The 18,760-nt window shown below is 39.1% G+C and overlaps 1 protein-coding gene across 2 annotated transcripts in view; it reads left to right on the top strand.

The window, feature by feature from the left end:
* The window catches only part of TMEM63A (transmembrane protein 63A), a 31,620-nt gene that overhangs the window by 6,923 nt on the left and 5,937 nt on the right, over positions 1 to 18,760 (top strand). For both annotated transcript variants that reach the window (XM_069009275.1, XM_069009276.1), the window contains exons 6-21: positions 308 to 345; positions 1,478 to 1,620; positions 4,146 to 4,197; positions 5,329 to 5,437; positions 5,830 to 5,900; positions 6,665 to 6,745; positions 7,372 to 7,495; positions 7,849 to 7,982; positions 10,179 to 10,316; positions 12,089 to 12,242; positions 12,978 to 13,084; positions 14,692 to 14,778; positions 15,406 to 15,468; positions 16,329 to 16,491; positions 17,338 to 17,443; positions 18,400 to 18,567. In XM_069009275.1, coding sequence (XP_068865376.1) covers positions 308 to 345; positions 1,478 to 1,620; positions 4,146 to 4,197; positions 5,329 to 5,437; positions 5,830 to 5,900; positions 6,665 to 6,745; positions 7,372 to 7,495; positions 7,849 to 7,982; positions 10,179 to 10,316; positions 12,089 to 12,242; positions 12,978 to 13,084; positions 14,692 to 14,778; positions 15,406 to 15,468; positions 16,329 to 16,491; positions 17,338 to 17,443; positions 18,400 to 18,567 — 1,738 coding nt within the window. The remainder of the gene's footprint in view (positions 1 to 307; positions 346 to 1,477; positions 1,621 to 4,145; positions 4,198 to 5,328; positions 5,438 to 5,829; positions 5,901 to 6,664; positions 6,746 to 7,371; positions 7,496 to 7,848; positions 7,983 to 10,178; positions 10,317 to 12,088; positions 12,243 to 12,977; positions 13,085 to 14,691; positions 14,779 to 15,405; positions 15,469 to 16,328; positions 16,492 to 17,337; positions 17,444 to 18,399; positions 18,568 to 18,760) is intronic.

Genomic DNA, 18,760 nt, shown 5'->3' with positions numbered 1-18,760 from the left:
AGCCCTTTTGAGAAAGAAGGGGGTTTTTTGAACCACAGTGGGACGCTCAGAGATGTGAATTCTGCTATCCAGTTTCACTGGAGGATTTGTAAGCCTAAATAAGAAGCCTTTCTGTTAATGTAATCACAGCAGTGTTTCTAACAAGCATTTAACTGATTAACTTGTATTAAAGCCTTGTATTTCAGAGCAACAGACTACTGGCTTTTTAGCTAAGAGCTTGGCTTAATAGAAACACTTCTCTTAATTGGAGGGATTAGACTCTGGTTTTTGTATGTTATCTCCTAAAAACTTCTTTCTTTATTTATAGGGGTTTTGTTCTTGGATAACAGCTGCTTTTCGGATGCAGTAAGTATATGAAACAGAAATAGTGAGCTGTGGTTTGCTTTGATCTTTTTAAATTTGAAAATGCAGTTTTCATTCAAAAATTTGGGGGTTTTTTCCCCCTTTGAGTAGATAGAATTTCAATACAAGCACTGATACAGGTGCCTCTGGCTGAGTGAAAAAAGAAAGTGAAAACAATTATGGGAATACTTTTTTTTGGGTTATGCTTGTCCTGCTAGCAGCCCAGGGACTTTCCAATCTTGGGACAGTGTGTGAATCTGAGTGCATCTATGGCATTTACATGGATTCAGAGCTAATAATTACACTCTAGGTTTTTACTCTTCAAAGAGTACTTTGTGGGTGTTCCCCTGTGAAGCCAGTAGGGCCCCAGGCAGGCAGAGTGATTTCCCTGCAAGGGTTTCTGTGGAGAACTGGTGGTTTAGTTGGGGCTTTAGTTGGAATTGACTAACTAGCCATCCCAGTGTATCCCAGAAACTGAATGTGATGTGTGTTCTTTATGTTTCTTGGGGCTTAGTAGATAAGGATTTTTATAAATCAATTTTTAGCTTGGATACACTGAAATATAAAAGGAGTAGGGGTTAAGCCTGTCTATTTTTGCTAGTTCAGTTCCTTCCTTTTCCAAGTTCTCCTGTTTTAATGATCTAATCTGCTGACAGTGGAGAGATGGTGAGAGTTCATTCCAAAGCCTTTTATATCTCCTGTTACCTGGGTGTCATAAGAGTGAGGTGATTCTGTTGTAATTTTCCTCTCAGGGGAGCCTTTATGGAGATGAGTGAATACTGTCACTGATCTTAAATTTGGGGAGCTAGGCTTGTGATGGTCATAAAGCAGGAGGTCACAGCAAATGGCTTTGTCCTTTTCTAGTCCAAAAGAATTTGGGTTCATATTTGCTTTTCAGATTAGTGTTTCAGTCTTAAATTCCCTAGTGTTAATTTTTGTATGGTGGTACTGCACAAGAAAAATACCCTTTTGAAACCTGAATTTACACGTGAAAGAACATGGCCATTTTGAAAGCCAGTAGGGATTGATGAGGATGGGGATGTCACTGAGTAGAGTGAGGATTTAATGTGTGCTCATAAACCACTCCCAAGAAGACTGAGTGGGCTGACCATGTGCTTTTCTGTGTCTGATGCAGTGATGATGAGATTCATGAGAGGTGTGGTGAAGATGCCATCCATTACCTCGCCTTCCAGCGTCACATCATCTGCTTGCTGATTGCTATCAGCATTTTGTCCGTGTGTGTGATACTGCCTGTCAACCTATCGGGTGATCTACTCGGTAAGAACTTTCGGTTTTTGGCTTCTGAGAAGAATTCTTTATTTTATATAATAGTAAAATCTCTTAAGATTTTTAAAAAATTTATTTTGGTGGACTTAATAAGGTGGTGTTTTAACCACTGTAATGGGTTGACCCTGGCTGGATGCTGTCTTCACAAACTGCTGCAGCAGAGGTCACTCTTCTACAGGATGCAGTCCTTCAGGCACAGCGTGGGTCCCCCACAGGGTCACAAGTGCTGCCAGGAAACCTGCTCCAGCATGGGCTCTTCTCTCCATGGGTCCACAGGGCCCTGCCAGGACCCTCCTCCAGCCCAAGCCTCCCACAGGATAATACAGCCTCCTCTCAGGCATCCCCTGCTCCAGAGCAGGTCTTCTCCACAGGCTGCAGGTGGAGCTCTGGATCCCCATGGTACACTTCACCACGGGCTGCAGGGGAAACTCTGCTCTGGTGCCTGAAGCACCTCCTGCCCCTCCTTCTGCACTGACCTTGGTGTTTGCAGAGCTCTTCCTCTCACATATTCTCACTCTGCTCTACTCTGACTGCAATTTGATCTGCACAACAACATTTTTCTCCTTTTTAAATATGTTATCACAGAGGTGTTACTATCATTCCTTACTGGCTTGGCCTTGGCCAGCGGTGGGTCTGTCCTGGAGCTGGCTGGAATTAGCTTATGGAATATGGAGAATGCTTCTCATAGAATCCACCTGTGTAGCCCCACCATTACCAAAACCTGGCCACACAAACCCAACACACCCCCTTAGTCTGATGGGAAATTTGTGTGAGTGTAGGGGGCTCTTTAAACAGTTGTCAGAAACAAGATTGCAGACCTCGTGCAGACATAGATGACAAGACTTAAAAGGCTCAAGGCAGGATTAACTTTACCCATGTCCTCTTAACTGGTGTTTGTCATTATGATTTTTATTGGTGGTGATTGTCAATGGAAAACATCTTCACTGCTGAGAAATCTTTTTCTAGTATCCAGTCTGAACCTCTTTTGCTTCAATTAATTTAAAATCAGTTTTTTGACCTGTCACTGGACATAATAGATTATTCTTTTCCTCTTTGCAAAATCCTTGTAGCTGTTTGAGGATTATAAACATGAGGTTGTTTGTCTGCTTTTTCCTCGTTTTCATAAACTGGCCAGTTAATTTGGTCTTTAATGAGCAATGTTTTCCATTTGGCTGATCATAAAATCATTAGCCATGCCTTGAATTTTTGTTTTAATCTAGCTACACAGTCTCCCATTGTTCCTTTAAGTCTTGGTTTGTGTCTCAAAGTTGGACAAATCTTGCAGAGACATTGTCAATGCTGACTAGGTAAAGTTAATTTCATGTTTCTTGCAGTCTAGTCCTGATTATGTCTTCCAGTGTGGCACCTACAAATACAATAATCATGTCTCCTAGTCTGCCATTCAGTTTGCTGATGGGAATACTGAGTTCTTTGAGTGAGGACTCTGTTAAACCCTGTTTATACACTCTTCCATTTTTGATAATGGGCCCTTACAATCCCATTTTATACCTGGCTTTGTATCAGTCTCATCAAGATCATGTTTAAAGTGTTGTTCAGGGCTTTTAAGAACTTTGTGACATAGCTCTTGTCTGTAATAGGATACATTGTACCTTTTCCTTTTTGTATTGTTTCCCTGTGGAACTTCCATCTCTGACTTCCCTTTTATGAGCTCTTTCTTGGTAATTCTCTGTTTATATAATTATTAATAAATGTTTATTATTTATTATATTATATTTATATAAATATAAGATAATATATCTATATAAATAACAAATATTTATATTAATAAATATTTATTAATAATTATAATATATTAATAAATATTTATATTGATATTAATGTTTCTATTAAAGCAGGACAATACAGCTTCTGTTTTTCTGCATTAACTTCTGTGAGTCTAGGAAATACAGCTAATGTAACTTGCAATGTGTTTTAACAGTCTGGGCCAGAAGGATTGTTTAGCTTTCCAGATACACTTAACTCTTTTTTCTTTATGAACATTTACTCAATTTTCCCTCACTTGCATTATCATTTTTTAAAATACTTGACAGTCTAGAGAAATAATGTCATGTAAACCCATTTTTGACCTTATCAAGGTTATCGGCATTGCTTTGTCAACATTGAATTAATGCATCTTAAAAGCCTGAGATAAGAAATCAGTTAAGATGAAAGAAAAACATGAAGGAAATATGTTCAGTCCCTAAGCAATGTTGTTAGTGGACATGAAGGGAGGGAGAAAAGGAACTGCTTCAAAGATCTAGTGTTCAGATTTTCAAAACAATCTACTGTTTTTCTTGATGGCTCGAAGGTGGTATAATCTGGGGGTGTTTTTTCCAACTTTAAAGTGCAGTGCAGAGTAAACCAACGTTGATTATCATTCTAAGTCTTTTTATCAGTGAACTTGCTCAGCATTAAAAAGAAATATAACAACTTCTTTAAAAAATAGAATAGAAGCTGGGTTTCTGACAGTAACTGTTGCACCAGTTAATTTTCCTACTTGTTTTTGTTCTTCTTAGATAAAGATCCCTATAGTTTTGGAAGAACAACTATAGTAAACTTACAGACTAGGTAAGTAAGTCTTGCAGAGTCCCTTCATGCTGATGTTTCCTGCCATGGTCTCTAAACACAGGAATTGCTATTTGCAGCATTGCTCATGGGGTTAGAATAACTTAATCCCCCCGCATCAGTTTAAACTGGGATATGTTCTGCTTCAGGATGTGCACTTACAGTGCTGATAAGAAATCTTGAGACTGGGTTTCTAGTCTCTCAGCTCCCTCTTCTCACACAACATGTTTCTCTTGGCTAATGACTGCACACCTAGTGATATTATTTTCAGAAATTTCCCCATGAAGAGGAACCATGCCTCAGAAGGAAGGTGAAGCTGATAGCTGGAATGTGTTACTGGGATGATTTAAATTCCCTTACATTAGATTTATGTGTGTGCATGTCTCTGAGATTACAATTAAAATGACTTCTATGTCTTTTAAAAATCTGTAAAATAGTTGCATCACGAAGCTGCACAAGTCTTCTAATTTATTACTTGATCAATCCACACCCATCCATGACACTATGTCCAACAGAGTTTGTTTTGTTAAACCACATTATGAAACCAAATAACTAATGGAGATTATTTTTCTTGGTTGGGTTGGGTTTTTTCATCTGTAAAATAGGTTCCTGTATTTTAGTTTAATTGCAATAATTAATGCTCTTCGCAAAACTGAAGAGCTGTTCACTGAACAGAATTTCTGTCAGCTTTGAAGAAGGAGCTATCAGAAAAGCAGTATTTACTCCCTTTATGAGTCTGTTTTCAATTTGAATAAGGACTGTGTTCAAGGAAAGTTCAGTTATGTGCTCAGCACAGTAAATAAAAAAATAAATAACAAACATTTTGGCAAATAGCATCATACGTGCTACAGGTCATCTGCATGAAAAAGTGAAAGCCAAACACTGCCTAAATATGTCATAGAGTATCTGTTTGCTTTGTAGCTCCCTGACCCATAGAAGTTTATGATAAGCAAATTATCCTGTTGGCTGTCCAAGGCATCTGCATAGGTGTGTCTGACTACCAGTAACTACCTTTTTCTTCTTGCTTTGTGTTCAGTGAGAGGTTTTGATCTGATTATCATTTTAATAGCTGCTTGTATCAGTTGGACACCTGCTTCTTCATGTTGCTCATATTCCTAACGTTTTGTCTGACAGCAATAATCTGCTTTGGCTGCACACAGTTTTTGCTGTTGTTTACCTGATTCTGACTGTTGTCTTCATGAGACATCACATGAAGTACGTCACATATAAAGAAGAAAACATAGTAAGTGTCTGTGTTGGAGTGAAAAAAAACCATAGAGCTTATTTGCTAAGGGATAGTGCTAAAAAAGCAAATTGCTAAGGTGCCTCCTACATGCTAGAATGTGACATGAATGTGAAGGAATTGACTGAAAGCAATGCTCTATTGAGTGAATTGTGAAAATGGATGGAGAGAAGGGGGTTGGGGAGGGATTTGTGAAATTTTTGCTATAACCTATTACCAGTATAGAGAGTGCTGTCTTAAATAGATGCAGCTCCCACCAAAATCAGAATTTCCTACCTTCCCCCCCCCACACACTACACAGCTAATTGTGTTGTGTCTTGGCCTTCCTTATATTCTTGTTTTCTCTTTTGTGATGTGGTTTATCCAAATTTGACTTGCATTTTCTCTCCCAGGTTAAGTGCACGTTGTTCATAACTGGTCTTCCAAAAAATGCGAGTGAAGAGACAATACAAAACCATTTCACGTAAGTTTTGTGCTTGAGCAATAACATTAGAGTCATAGAATGGTTTGGGTTGAAAGGGACCTTACAGATCATCCAGTCCCAACCCCCTGCCATGGGCAGGGACACCTTTCACTACACCAGATTGCTCAGACCCCCATCCAACCTGGCCTTGAACACTTCCAGGGATGGGCCATCCACAGCTTCTTTGGGCAACCTGTGCCAGCGCCTCACCACCCTCACAGTGAAGAACTTCCTCTAATATCTAATCTAAATCTATTCTCTTTCAGATTGAAGTCATTCCCCCTTACCCTGTCACTACATGCCCTTGTAAAAAGTTTCTTTCCATCTTTGTTTAGGAATAGGAGATATAAAATTGTCCTGGTAGTTTTACCTGCCCAAGCAGATAATGTTTTTTAATTTTGCATTGTTTAAAATTCATATTATAGAACCCACCTTGTAAAAGTATACTTTATTCCTTAGCCAGAATTGAGAAAAGACTATATTTCAGTAAAGTTAGTTAGCTGATCTTAAAATCAGAATTTAAGAAAGTGTCTGTTTATCCACACTTTCCATTCATGCTCCCACACAACTTTTACTTGGAATAAAGCTGCACATCTCATATTAAAGTAACTTCCCAACTATCTGTGGAAGTCTCTGCTCTCTGATACCTCATTCAGAAATTAAATGAGAGATGAGATGTCAGTTAGATATCAGTGCTGCTCTCTGGAACAGTTTCTTCATTGTGCTTTCCATTCTTATTGGTCTCATGTGCTGCTTCCTCTCAGGGATGCCTACCCAACCTGCACAGTGCTGGAGGTCCAGCTGTGTTATGATGTAGCCAAGCTGATTAACCTTTTCAAAAAAAGGTACTTGTTTTTGTAACCTACCTGAGTTTAGCATAATTTTATTAATGTTTTGCTAGTCCTTAATCAACATGTACCAGCAGTGCTAACCTGGTGTGGACTAAAGATGAATTCTGCTCTGGTCTGGACTTCAGTTAGATTCAGCTGTGTTTTAATGGGAGTTGTGGGGTTCAGCCCATCTCTTGTAGGTGTGATATGTTGTGTGATGCATAAGTTAAGTTTTGACTTGCTGATTATCTATTCATGTATGTACTTAGTTATTTATAGTCAGGCAGTGCAATGTGAAAAACTGAACTCCTGAATTAATAACTCTGTTAACCCTGCTTCTTTGGTGAGAGGTGCTGATCACAGGAGAGACAAGTGTTGTCTTCTGGGCTCTCAAGAATAGCATTAGTGTGTTCTTTTTCCTGTAACCTCACTGCAAGTGCAGGCTGTATAATGATATTCCAGACTTGAAAATAAATTATACTTATATGATTAACCAAAATAGTGTGTGTAAATATCTTTGATGACTGATTACTTTGCTATCAGTCCATGGCATAACTTGTTCTCTCAGGGATTATAATCTTTAAAAGCTTGATTTGATACTGTTTTCTTGCAAAATGTTATGGATGTATTTTCCTGTGCAGAAAACAGGCAGAAAAAAGCCTGATTTACTATGAACACCTGCATCAGAAGTATGGCAAGAGGGTCCAAATCAACCCTAAGCCATGTGGTCAATTCTGCTGCTGCGAAATGAGAGGATGTGAAAGGGTAAGAGATAGTGTTCTTTTTTAGTTATGGCTAAGTAGGTTATTAGAGGAGCAGAAAATAGTTTTTGTGTCATGTTTCACTGACCTTCAGAAAATTCTTTATTCATTCATTGCCTATAGGTCATCTGCCATGTTCTCATACTGTGTGGTAAAGAGGAATTCCCTGAAACTTTTGAAATGTAATCTTAGTGCACAAACTGAAGTAAAAGAGAATCTTCCTGTTTGTCTTGTGACCTGATCTGTAATTTGTGGGAATAGTATAAGGAAGGGTGACTATGGTTTGTGTAAGCTGTGTGTTGATGAAGATACTGGCCATCTGGTACTTGTGTGTAACAGTCATCAATTTCCCCACAGGAGGATGCTGTAGATTATTATACCAAAGTTAGAAATGAGCTTGAGGAAGAATATTCAAAAGAGGAACAAGCTGTTCATAGTAACCCGCTGGGAATGGCTTTTGTAACATTTCAAGAGAAATCCATGGCAACCTAGTAAGTTTTGTCTGTTGTCGTGTTTGTTCTCTTTTTACTAAAATAGTACAACTGATCTCTTCTTTCTGTCCCTTGTTTGCTTATGTTGGTTCTTCCTTTCTTCTTTTTCACCATTCTGTGGATTTGCTCTGCTTTGCTTTCTGGTGAGTTTTCCTGTAAGTGTGCATTTTAGCCTCTATGCTTTGAGTGAAGAAATTACCTAAGGGACTAAAAGGCTTGGGACATTTAATGGGATAAAGAGCCTTTCTCTTCTGTGTGGGATCCAGTCCATCAGTGTAGGTTAATAAGAGACCAGACTGATTGATTCTTGAATATGAGTTATTGATATCTCCATTTTCTACTGTGCAAATGGTCCAATTACCAAGCTATCAGAGTGAGTGTAAATTACTCTGCTGGTTAAGTCATCTCAGCAGTGTAGAGTCAGTGAGGGACCTTGCCACAGGTGATAGATACATATTCTGTGCATGTCTTACCTGTTGTTATAGATAAATGTGTAGACCTAATATCCAAAGTTGTTCTGTGCTTTTATTCAGTCATTTGTAGAGAAAATGTGTGTAGCCTCTCATGTTCTGTTGGCACTTTGTGACCATCTTTTGCTAACACAAGGTGGGTAAAGGGAAGCAGAATAATATTTGTATCACAGCATAACACATCATGCTCTTTTTAAATTCTTCTTAGCCTCTGTCACTTAAATTGTCTGCATTCTTTTGGCCTTCAAGTCATGTCAGAGGGAGAGTCTTCCAGGCTGTTTTTCAAGGAAGTCCAGGATGCAGAATTTCTTGCAAGAATTTGGTGTGTTGGAGAAAGTTTTGCTTGCTACTCCTTAACTGAGTAGTGACTGTGTGACGAAATCTGCCTCCTCTTGTAATTTTGTAATGAAATAACATTTTGAGATGTGAAAACGAAAGAAGAAATAAGCACTGAAGTTCCGTCTCTAGCTACTGATGTGCTGTGTACAATTTTGATGTGATAGTCTGTCCTTGAGCATGTGTTCTGAGCTGCACTGCAGGCATCTCTCAGTTGAATCATCAAGGCCTGAAAACATTTTCGTTTTTTAGCTTGGAATTAATGTGGTGGACTCCATTCCCTGGAAAATTAGACAAGATTACGTGTGAAGCTGAGGCTCCCATCAAATTAGGAAGTTACTTGGTGCCCTTAGGATGCTCTGCTCCACAGAGCCCTGAAATAGGATGGGAGAAAGAACTGAGGTTCTGGGGGCTCAGATGGTTGTAGAAGCTTGCTAATGATGGCTGAAGCTTGCTCTGTATGTATTTTTGAAATAAACTGTCAAAGAATAATTAACTTTCTTAAATACTTGCTGCTGCAAGATGCTGGCAATCTGACATCGCTGCTTGAATTCTGGTAAGGAAAAGATCTGGGGGTTATGTTTGACACTTTAGTGTTTGTGTGTGTGGTTCTCTGTCTTCTTTACATGCAACTGAGAAACAAGCATGTTCACAGATTTTAGAATCTCCCCATTTAAATATAATATCTATTGTTTCTATGCTACTCTAATAAAATCTCTGAATGTGTGTCTCGCCCTTCTACTCGTCCTGCTGTCCTTTGAGAGATCTTTGAAAGTATTTATTCTGGGCATGTTTAAACTTTCTTTAAATATTTTGAGTGTCAGTCAACTCATAATATTAGAAGATAGAATTAAGCACTGTGATTATTTTAGGAGTGGGTGAAAGAGGCTAATATTTTGAATTGTGAGAATACCAGCATGCTAAAAATTCTTCTGAGAATTGGTACTCAAGGCAAAATTGGCTGGTTTAGATAGTAAGGGATTAGTCTGCAGTCTCATTTCATTAGTCTAGTTTGATTTGAAAACAGATGTATTATGTAAAGATGTGTTTAGGAAACTGTCTGTCTTTAATTTTTTTCCAATGCTCTCAGGCTTTGATTTTTTTTTTTTTAATATGACTCATTGCTGTTGTTCATGTTGGTAGAAACAGCAAACAGTTTAAACCAAGACTGCTTTTTATTTCCAACAAAACATCTCAAGCATGTGGCAGCAACTGTTTGTATAATGGTCATTAGTGCATAATATGTGACATTGTTGTTTAAGTTCTCTCTTGATTGGGGGTCATTAAAATAAAAAACAACCCTTTATCACTATTCCCGGACTTTCTCAATACATATTCAGCATTTTCAGGTGTTGAAAAATTGGAAAAATCTTCCTCTTCTTCCTTACAGCATCCTTAAGGACTTCAATGCCTGCAAATGTCAGAGCATTAAGTGTAAAGGAGAACCCCAGCCATCATCCTACAGCAGAGAGCTGTGTGTATCCAGCTGGGAGGTCAGATATGCTCCTTATCCTGAGAATATTTGTTGGTAAGATTTGTCTTATATCCATTGATTGGTGATAATGTAGGTTTAGAATGGGAACAGGAGAAACAGGGATGAGAGTGTTATTCTTTAACCCTAAACTAAAATTTTATGTGGTGTTGGAATGTGGCTGATCTGCCTCTTTATTTTCATTACTGGTGTTCTTCTTAACCTTGGGGTCTGTGGACATTGCTTGGGGTAATGGACTAGAGTTTTTCCTGCCTAAAATTTAAAGAAAACCCTAATCCTGTATAAGTCTGTCCCTCAGTGTGCATATCTACTGTTGAGATCTGAGGAAAGCAACTTGGTGTTGGTGCTGAGTATCCTCAAAATATGTATATATTTTTCTGAGTTGCCACGTGATGAGTGTAACTTGATTCACTCTGTAAACTCTGGTCTGTCTTCTAACATCTCTATTGACTCAGTACATGTCCCAGATAAATGCTTTTTGAATTAAACTGTTCCTGTGCTATCATCTGTCATGCTTATAGGCTAAAAAATATCTTAGCATTTTCTGTTTGCTTTGCAAATCCCTTAGGTTTGGGTCAATATAATCCTTTCTTCTGTAATAATAAACTTGTTGTGACATTTCCATTGCCCAACCCAAAACTGCAAAACAAACATGCACAAATCACTGTATTTCACCTGTATGTAGGTTTTTTTAAAATCACTTTTTTTTCTTAATGGTTTTAATAGAAAATGAGTTTTAAGGTGTCTGTGCTATTGATTCCTGGTAATTGTGAGGTTTTCTCTAGAACTACAATGCTGCAGTTGGGAACAAAGTTCAGAATCTTTAACCATGAGGCAAAACCCCATGATTCTTAGCTTAGTGCCTTTTGCAGCAGTCTTATTTTGAGATATGAATTTTAAAAATCTCTTGCAAGCTGCTTTCCAGGTAGGGATAATTTAATGTGCCTTTTTCTGTGTGTGTGCTTCGTTTCCTCAAGCACTGGACTGAGGAAATGGTCTGTGAGACTCAGTGCACTGAAGCACTTGCAAAACTTTTCTAAACATCTCTAAGAGAAAAAAATGGGGGGTTTTGATATTTTGGGTTGGTTTATTTGTTTGGGGGTTTTTCTGTTCTTTTTCTTTTCTCCTCCCCCCACCTTGAAGAAGAGGAACCACAGGGATTTTCCAAGTTCACAAAAAGACTTGTCATAATTAGGGATATTACTGAGCTTCTGTATCCCTGTTATGTTTGTTCTGAATATTTGGCTTTGGCTGGAGTTCAAATCATTCCAGTCCTTTTGACAGGCATCTCAAATAACATTTAGGAACTTTACTTGTTTAAAATCTATGGTTGCTGTTTTAATATGGCAGGAAGGGGTGCAGTGTTTGTAAATTTGAAATTTCATTTCACATCACAGTTTTTTGGTAGATTCTGCCTCTGATAGGTATTCTCCTTGCTGAAATTCTCTGTGTCTTCTGTCTCTGTCTCTCCTTGTTTCATTTCTGTTTAGTACTTCTGTTTTACTGAACAATGGAATGTTTCATCCCAAGCCTTAACTACATTAGACATTGTTTGTGTAATGAAAGAATAAATGTGTTCTTCTGCAAGCACGATCTATGTTATCATTCAAGAGAGCTTGCACAGTTCTCTTTACTTCTAATAAGGATCAGCAACTGGAACTTGTGTAGTGCTTTGTTATATAACTTTGAAAGCTCAGTTTAGAAGAAGCAGTGCCACCTGTCACTTGACAGATAGTATATATCTTTTTTTAACAGCAAATGCTTGCTGCTTGTTTTAATATCCTTTTTATTTTTGCTTCTTTCTCCAGGAAAAATCTTTCAGTGCATGGACTGAAATGGTGGTTTAGATGGGCTTGCATTAATTTGCTTCTTTTTATTGTGCTGTTTTTTCTTACTACTCCTTCCATAATCATCTCAACCATGGATAAGTTCAATGTCACTAAACCTATTCACTACCTTAATGTAAGTATTGCCATATGTTTGGATATAGCTGTGGATCAGACCAAAGTTTTGGTGAATTGATAGTTTCATTGTCTTACTATACACCTTCAGTTGAAATTCTCAGGATTGTTTTATGTAGCTGCTGATTAAAAACATAAGTCCAGAATCAGGTCTTTAGCTCTCTTTTGTTCCTGGACAATAGTCTGAAGTAATTTAATCTGAGGCTTTATATTATTATAACATATTTATGTATTTGTTTGTGGTAAAAATTTGCAATCCAAACTTAAATAATTCCAAATTGTGTAATCAAAAAATCTTTGCAAAAAACGGAATTTCAAGTCCAACTTGTATTTTGATTTTTGTGATAAGAAGGGAGGAAATTCAGATTTTTAACTCTGATGTAAAATGTTTTTATTTTGCTCATAGGGTTCAAAGCAAGATGGCATATATATCTGTTCCTAGTTTGACTGCAGCTAAAGCAACTTGCAAGCTGCTCTTTTTAAATATTTCCCCAAGCTAGTGCAAACTACAAAAAAACTCCTTGTGAGACTGCACTTTCATGGAATTTAATTCCCAATCTCACTTTGGTTTTGTGTCTTGCATGCCAGTGCTAAGCACTTATTACTCAGTTTAAGATTATCTGAATATAATTTTCCCAGTTCATCCTGATATAATTTACAAAAAGCAAAATACTACCATCTCTGTTCCACCACAACTGCATTAAAGTGTTTTAATACTTATTTTCTCCCCCACTAGAATCCTGTCATCAGTCAGTTTTTCCCAACACTCTTGCTCTGGTCCTTCTCAGCTTTGCTACCAACAATTGTGTATTATTCAACTTTGCTGGAGTCCCACTGGACAAAGTAAGCAACCTTTTCCCCTCTTTTTACCTTATCAGCTGAATTACTAAGATAAAGGAAATTGCAGATCTTTTACAGAACTGTCAAATCCACAGACCTCTCGTAGCAGGGAATTTCCTGTTCTTGTCTCTTTCTAGTGTTATAACCACATTTCAGGGTTTAGGTAACTTGTAACCCACACAGCAAGTGTAATCTGACCACATGATTTGCTTATGCTTTCCCCTGCTTCCCACTTTGCTCCTCTTTGTGTTTAATCAAAAAAAAAAAAAAAAAAAAAAAAGTATGAGCAGGCTCAGGAGGTGTCGCTTCAACAGGAGCATGGAAAGTGCCTCTAATCCCATAATTAACTCACTCTCTGAGAGGATAGGCCATGTGGGTTTGGATCCCTTCCAGGCTGACACTTTATGAAAAAGGGCATCCATCTTTTTGTTGTTTGGCATGACAAAATGGTCTGGATGTAACTCGTGGTGCACAACTCAGCTCTGTTGGATATTAGTGGTGATCTGAGCAGGCTTATGGGGCCAAAGGCCCAGCAGATGTGTTGATGCATGGTTTTCACATAGAACTGGTGCACCCCAGAGATGTCAAGCCCACTGATGTGCTGCTGACTTGGAGAATTCAGCACAGCTTGGTTTGGAATACCAGATTTGATGCCCTGTTTGCCTACAGTCAGATAAATGCACAGTACTGCACAGTCAATCCCAGCTTCCCTCAACTTCACTTGATCTTTGTCAATAAAGCTTGTAGCCATTTTTCTGTTTGATTGTTTTTCTATTCTAAGGTCAATTTTGGTTTTTTCCTTTCAAATTTTTGTACCATTGCTTTCTAAGACATGTCCAGAGTCTACCTTTTATTTGCCACAGTTGTATGCTTTTCATCAACTCTATTTTGGTAGTTGTGCTACACACAAGAACTTTGAGCCCTTCTCAATCAGTCAAAATAACTTTCTGAAGTCACTAGAGATCCTAGGTCTGATTTCAAGCCTCAGTGCAGTTACACTGATAGGTCTTGCCATGCCCAAGTGTTCCTGTAATAAAACCCCTATGGTTTTAAAGCCCTACACCTCTAAGAGTCTGAATTGTTCATAGTGCTGCCCTTTTCTGACAACAGGGTGTCACTAGATCCGTGTTCCTGCTGCTGCAGTAGGGGTATAGTGTTAGTAGTGTCATGTTGTTCCCCAAGACTTGACACTTGGCAAGGAGGTTGTCTGAGTGTCTGGTTTCTTGGCAGTGGTGCCCTTTTCTGAACTGCTTAATCCCTCCTGGCATGACACTTGAAGAGCTGTTTGTTTACAAGCTGTTGCAAGGTTGAGTGTCTTTGGGTGAGACCGGCTGTGGTGGTTGCACACCACTGTGCTTGTGGTACAGACCTGTAGTGATGCTCATGCAGAGTCTGGATTTACATTCAGTAGTGTTTTTGTTGCCCAAGAAGATACTGAAAGTCTGCTTGGTCCATATTGGTGAATATCTCAAAGATGTTTGTTTTTTATCTTGTAGCAATGTGATATGGTAGGGGAAGTCTGACAGGTGCTGGCATTGTCCAGGCAAGATCCTTCATGTGTGGCAGCTTGTTGTATGAGTTTCTTATTCAGTGCCTTTTTATGTTGGTAGATCTGCAGAGAACAGAATAATGATGCATAAAGTCTACATATTTTTGATCTTCATGGTATTGATTCTGCCCTCCCTTGGTCTGACCAGGTAAAGAATCATAGTTAAATGAAGTAATGGCTCTGAGTACTTATATGATGAGACATCTTTACTTGTGTTTTCTAGTTGTGAGGTACAGTCAGTGTACCCTCACTCCCCCCAGTGTGTGTGATTATGTTGTCATTACACATTAGATTTCAATGCTCATCTTACATTTGGGGGTCCTCTGAACCCTTAAAGTTTCCAAAGCCTGACTTTTCTTTTAACAAAGAAATTTAAGACCAATGGCTAATTAAAAGTTGCCCATAGTCACAATCATAGCTGAGAACCAAGTTTCCTGAGTGTTTCCCATACTACAGCTGGAGTTGTCTTTTTCTTTCCACAGTATTTGACTGTTTCCTTGGCTAACTGGGTGGCATGTATTTATCCTATCTGTATAATAATTGCTAAAAATTAATCATTAAAACTTTAATATGAAGTAGATGTTTCTGTTCTGTTTGATTTTGTACCTTTTGTCTTATTTCTAGCTATCAGTACCTGTGACAGAGTTAAAGTAGTGTTCAGATTATTTGATTAAATTCTCTCAACTATCTTGATTTAATCTACTTGAAAAGAGAAGCTATTTTAGACAGTGCTAAGATGTGGGAGACTGAATTACATTCACCATCTTTCTTCCAGCCTTGATTTTTTTTTCCGCTGGCTGTTTGACAGAGAATCGTCTGATTCTGCAGTTAGGCTGGAGTAAGTATTAGCTAAATAATGTTCCCTCTATGCTATTCCTTTGTAAAGGAATACTTAGGACTTAAATTTTTTTTTACTCTTTACTGAACTTGGTTAGTGTTTATTAAAATTTGCTCTGGGTTGCTACTCTGGGATGATGTTGAGCTGCTGAATAAGGGGAGAAGACAATAAGGTTGGACATTAGGAAGAATTCCTTCACAGAAAGGATGGTAAGGTATTGGAACTGGCTGAGGATTGTTGCCTATCATGGACAGGGGATCTTCCCAAGGATTACAGTGAGACCAAATAGCTGCTGCAGTTCTCTCTCTGTAATCCAGTGCATCTTGATTTTAAGGAAAATGTGTTTTTACACACATTGCATTGCAAATTTGGAGATATTGGTTATTTTCAGCTCTTGTGCCTCTGCCTGGAGGGAAAGAAGAGAATGCAATTGTTAGGATATAGGTTTCCAAATGCTGTTTCAAAATTAGTAACAGGAGGACAATTAGGAGTTACTAAGTTAGGAGAGATGATTATTCTGTTGCAGTCTTATTTCATCTTGTGGCAGGTTGCTGTTGCAGACATCAGATGATGCTCTTGTCTGCTGTCAGCCACCCATCAGGCTGCTGCATCTTTTTGTGAACAGTTTATTCCTCATCTGAACTGCAACTCAGCCAGGCTCTTATATACTACACTGGCTGCTTTTATAGCTCTGCAGTATTCTTTTACAACAAGGTTATCACAACTCTTCTGGCCACTTCCTGAGGTATATAGTGCTAATCCTGATGGTAAGAGATTTCCAAAGGCAATAGGGATAGATTGTATACCTCCTGTGCTTGCTTATCTTCCTCCCAGTCAGTGTCTGGTGTCTTTCCTGGCAGATGTGTCTTCCTGCCTGACCAGGGAGCCTTCTTTGTGAACTACGTGATTGCCTCTGCTTTCGTGGGCAATGGGATGGAGCTGCTGCGCCTGCCAGGCCTCATCCTTTACACCATACGCATGATCATGGCCAAGTCCACAGCAGAGAGGAAAAACATCAAACAGGTATTGGAGCCCCTCCTTAGCAGGAGGCAACTCAGTGATTGATCCTTGTCAGAAACAGTGGGAGCACCCATCCTTCAGACCATTAACTATCATCTCCTGACATTGGTGGTTTTTTAGCCTTTGTTTCGCTTGTCCACGACAGGTTCATGTTCCCTTCATTTGCAGCACAGATAACAGGGAGGGAGTTATTCAAGTCAGAGATGGTCAAAAATCAAACCCCAAGCTCTGAGCTTCAGGTATCAATCTCTTCATAGCTCTAAGTCAGAGTTTTATGATTTGGATTTTATAGAATAGTTGATGATTTTATCTTGTAGTCTGAACTTCAGGGGTTTTTTTGATTCAAAACGATCTAGAGTTAGTTTCTTCTGTCAGCCAGCAGGTGTGAACAACTTGCTTTAATCTGAACATACACCTAGCAAAATATGCATTTTTTGCCTATATTCCATTTTAAGAGGTGGACTTCCAGGTGATGTGTCATCCCCATAGCTTGCAATTCCAGGTGTTACAATGGGAACTTAAGCCTGTGTACAGCTGCCACAGTGAGGTGAAGGTTCTGAGTCTGGCACAATTATTTTCTGCCTTGTGGTTTTAAGGGGCTGCTTCTTGTGGATGCAGATTCCCTGAGAAATTACTTTAAGGCTATGAAAGAAGCAGCATCTTTTCTGTATGTCCAGATAATAAAACCACATAATATTTCATCTAATTACATCATTTCTGCCTCTTAGGGAAATAACTGATCTTTCAGGGGGAGATAATAAGGAATTGTTGCTTTAGTGAATCTATTCTTAACTCCTGACACATTGATGGATGACTTGAGAGTTTTGGGTGTTTTGTTTTTGTTCCTAGCAACAGGCATTTGAATATGAATTTGGAGCAATGTATGCCTGGATGCTGTGTGTGTTCACTGTCATCATGGCCTATAGCATCACGTGTCCCATCATTGTCCCTTTTGGTAAGTTTTCCAGTCAGCACTGTGGGAGTGAGATGGGGCATGTGGGAAGGTTGGAAGGCCCAGCTCTGCATTCTTATTCCTGTTCAAATGCTGATAATTCTTAGGACTTGGATCCAAGTTTCCTTCCCTTCTTGTTGAAGAACACCAAAAAAGATGATGAATTCCTTAGCTCTTGTATTGCCTTTAGAGGTTGAAAGTGTATTTAATGTCTATTAGATGTTTATTTTATTTCTCAAATTTGAGTGTACTGGCTCTGGTGTTGAGAGGTTTAGATCAGACATAAGTAGTACTAAATAATTTTATATAGTTGGTATTTTCATTTTCTAATCCAAAACTTTACAGAGCTAGATACAAGATAATTATCTAAATTAGATACTGTTCAGAACTGGTTCAATCAACAATCTTATTACTGGGAGAATGTGGCCAATTTTTATGTAACAGTGTAATTGATATTTACTTCCATTCTGTTTTGTATGCAGTTGTAAATAATCTGAATGTGCCATTGCATCCCAGAGCTGTTGCAATTCATAGCTGCCACAGCAGTTCCTGGCTGTTTGTTTGGATAAGGAATAGCTGACTTGAAATCCAGTCATGAATCTGGTGAAAGCCAAGAGGGAGAGGTTAAGCCACTGTCAGGCCATTCTTCCTTACCAGCACAGTGGAAGGGGAGTTAGGAAGTTTTACCTACTGGCTTGGCCTCATGTGCCAGCACTCAGAAGGAGCCCTGGGCTCTCCCTGGGAGCACAAGAGGCACCACAGAGAAGTGTGTGGAGAGGGGTGCAACAGCCTTAGGAGCAGGTGCTGTCGTGCAGCTGTACCCTCCTCATGTTTGGGCTGTACCCACCACTGGTGTCTACATTTCCCCTCACTTGGGTAGTGTAGATCTCCTCACAGAGCTGCTGCTTTTTATCAAACCTCCAACAACCTCTGCTTGGCTCTCCTGCTTTCCCTGCCAGGTTTGATCTACATCCTCCTGAAGCACATGGTGGACCGTCACAACCTCTACTACGCCTATCTCCCTGCCAAGCTGGAGAAGAAGATGCACTTTGCAGCTGTCAATCAGGCCCTGGCAGCTCCAATCCTCTGCCTTTTCTGGCTCTATTTTTACTCCTTTGTGCGGCTGGGTAAGTATTACCTGTTTCCACCTAGAAGCTGCTCCCAGCTCTCTTGCCAGCTTCCCTGAATAAGATGTGAAGTTTCACAAGCTTTGCAGACGTTTCTTTTTCCTTCCCTAAAGGGGAGGTCATGGTAGTTGCCTGTGGGACTGAACTACACAAGATTTGCCTTTGATTTGCCTTTGATGGAGATGGCTGATCT

The sequence above is a fragment of the Aphelocoma coerulescens genome, chromosome 3 (genome assembly GCF_041296385.1).
Source record: "Aphelocoma coerulescens isolate FSJ_1873_10779 chromosome 3, UR_Acoe_1.0, whole genome shotgun sequence".
NCBI lineage: Eukaryota > Metazoa > Chordata > Aves > Passeriformes > Corvidae > Aphelocoma > Aphelocoma coerulescens.
The sequence above is the reverse complement of the archived record's forward strand: the minus strand, read 5'-3'. Positions and strand labels throughout refer to the sequence as shown.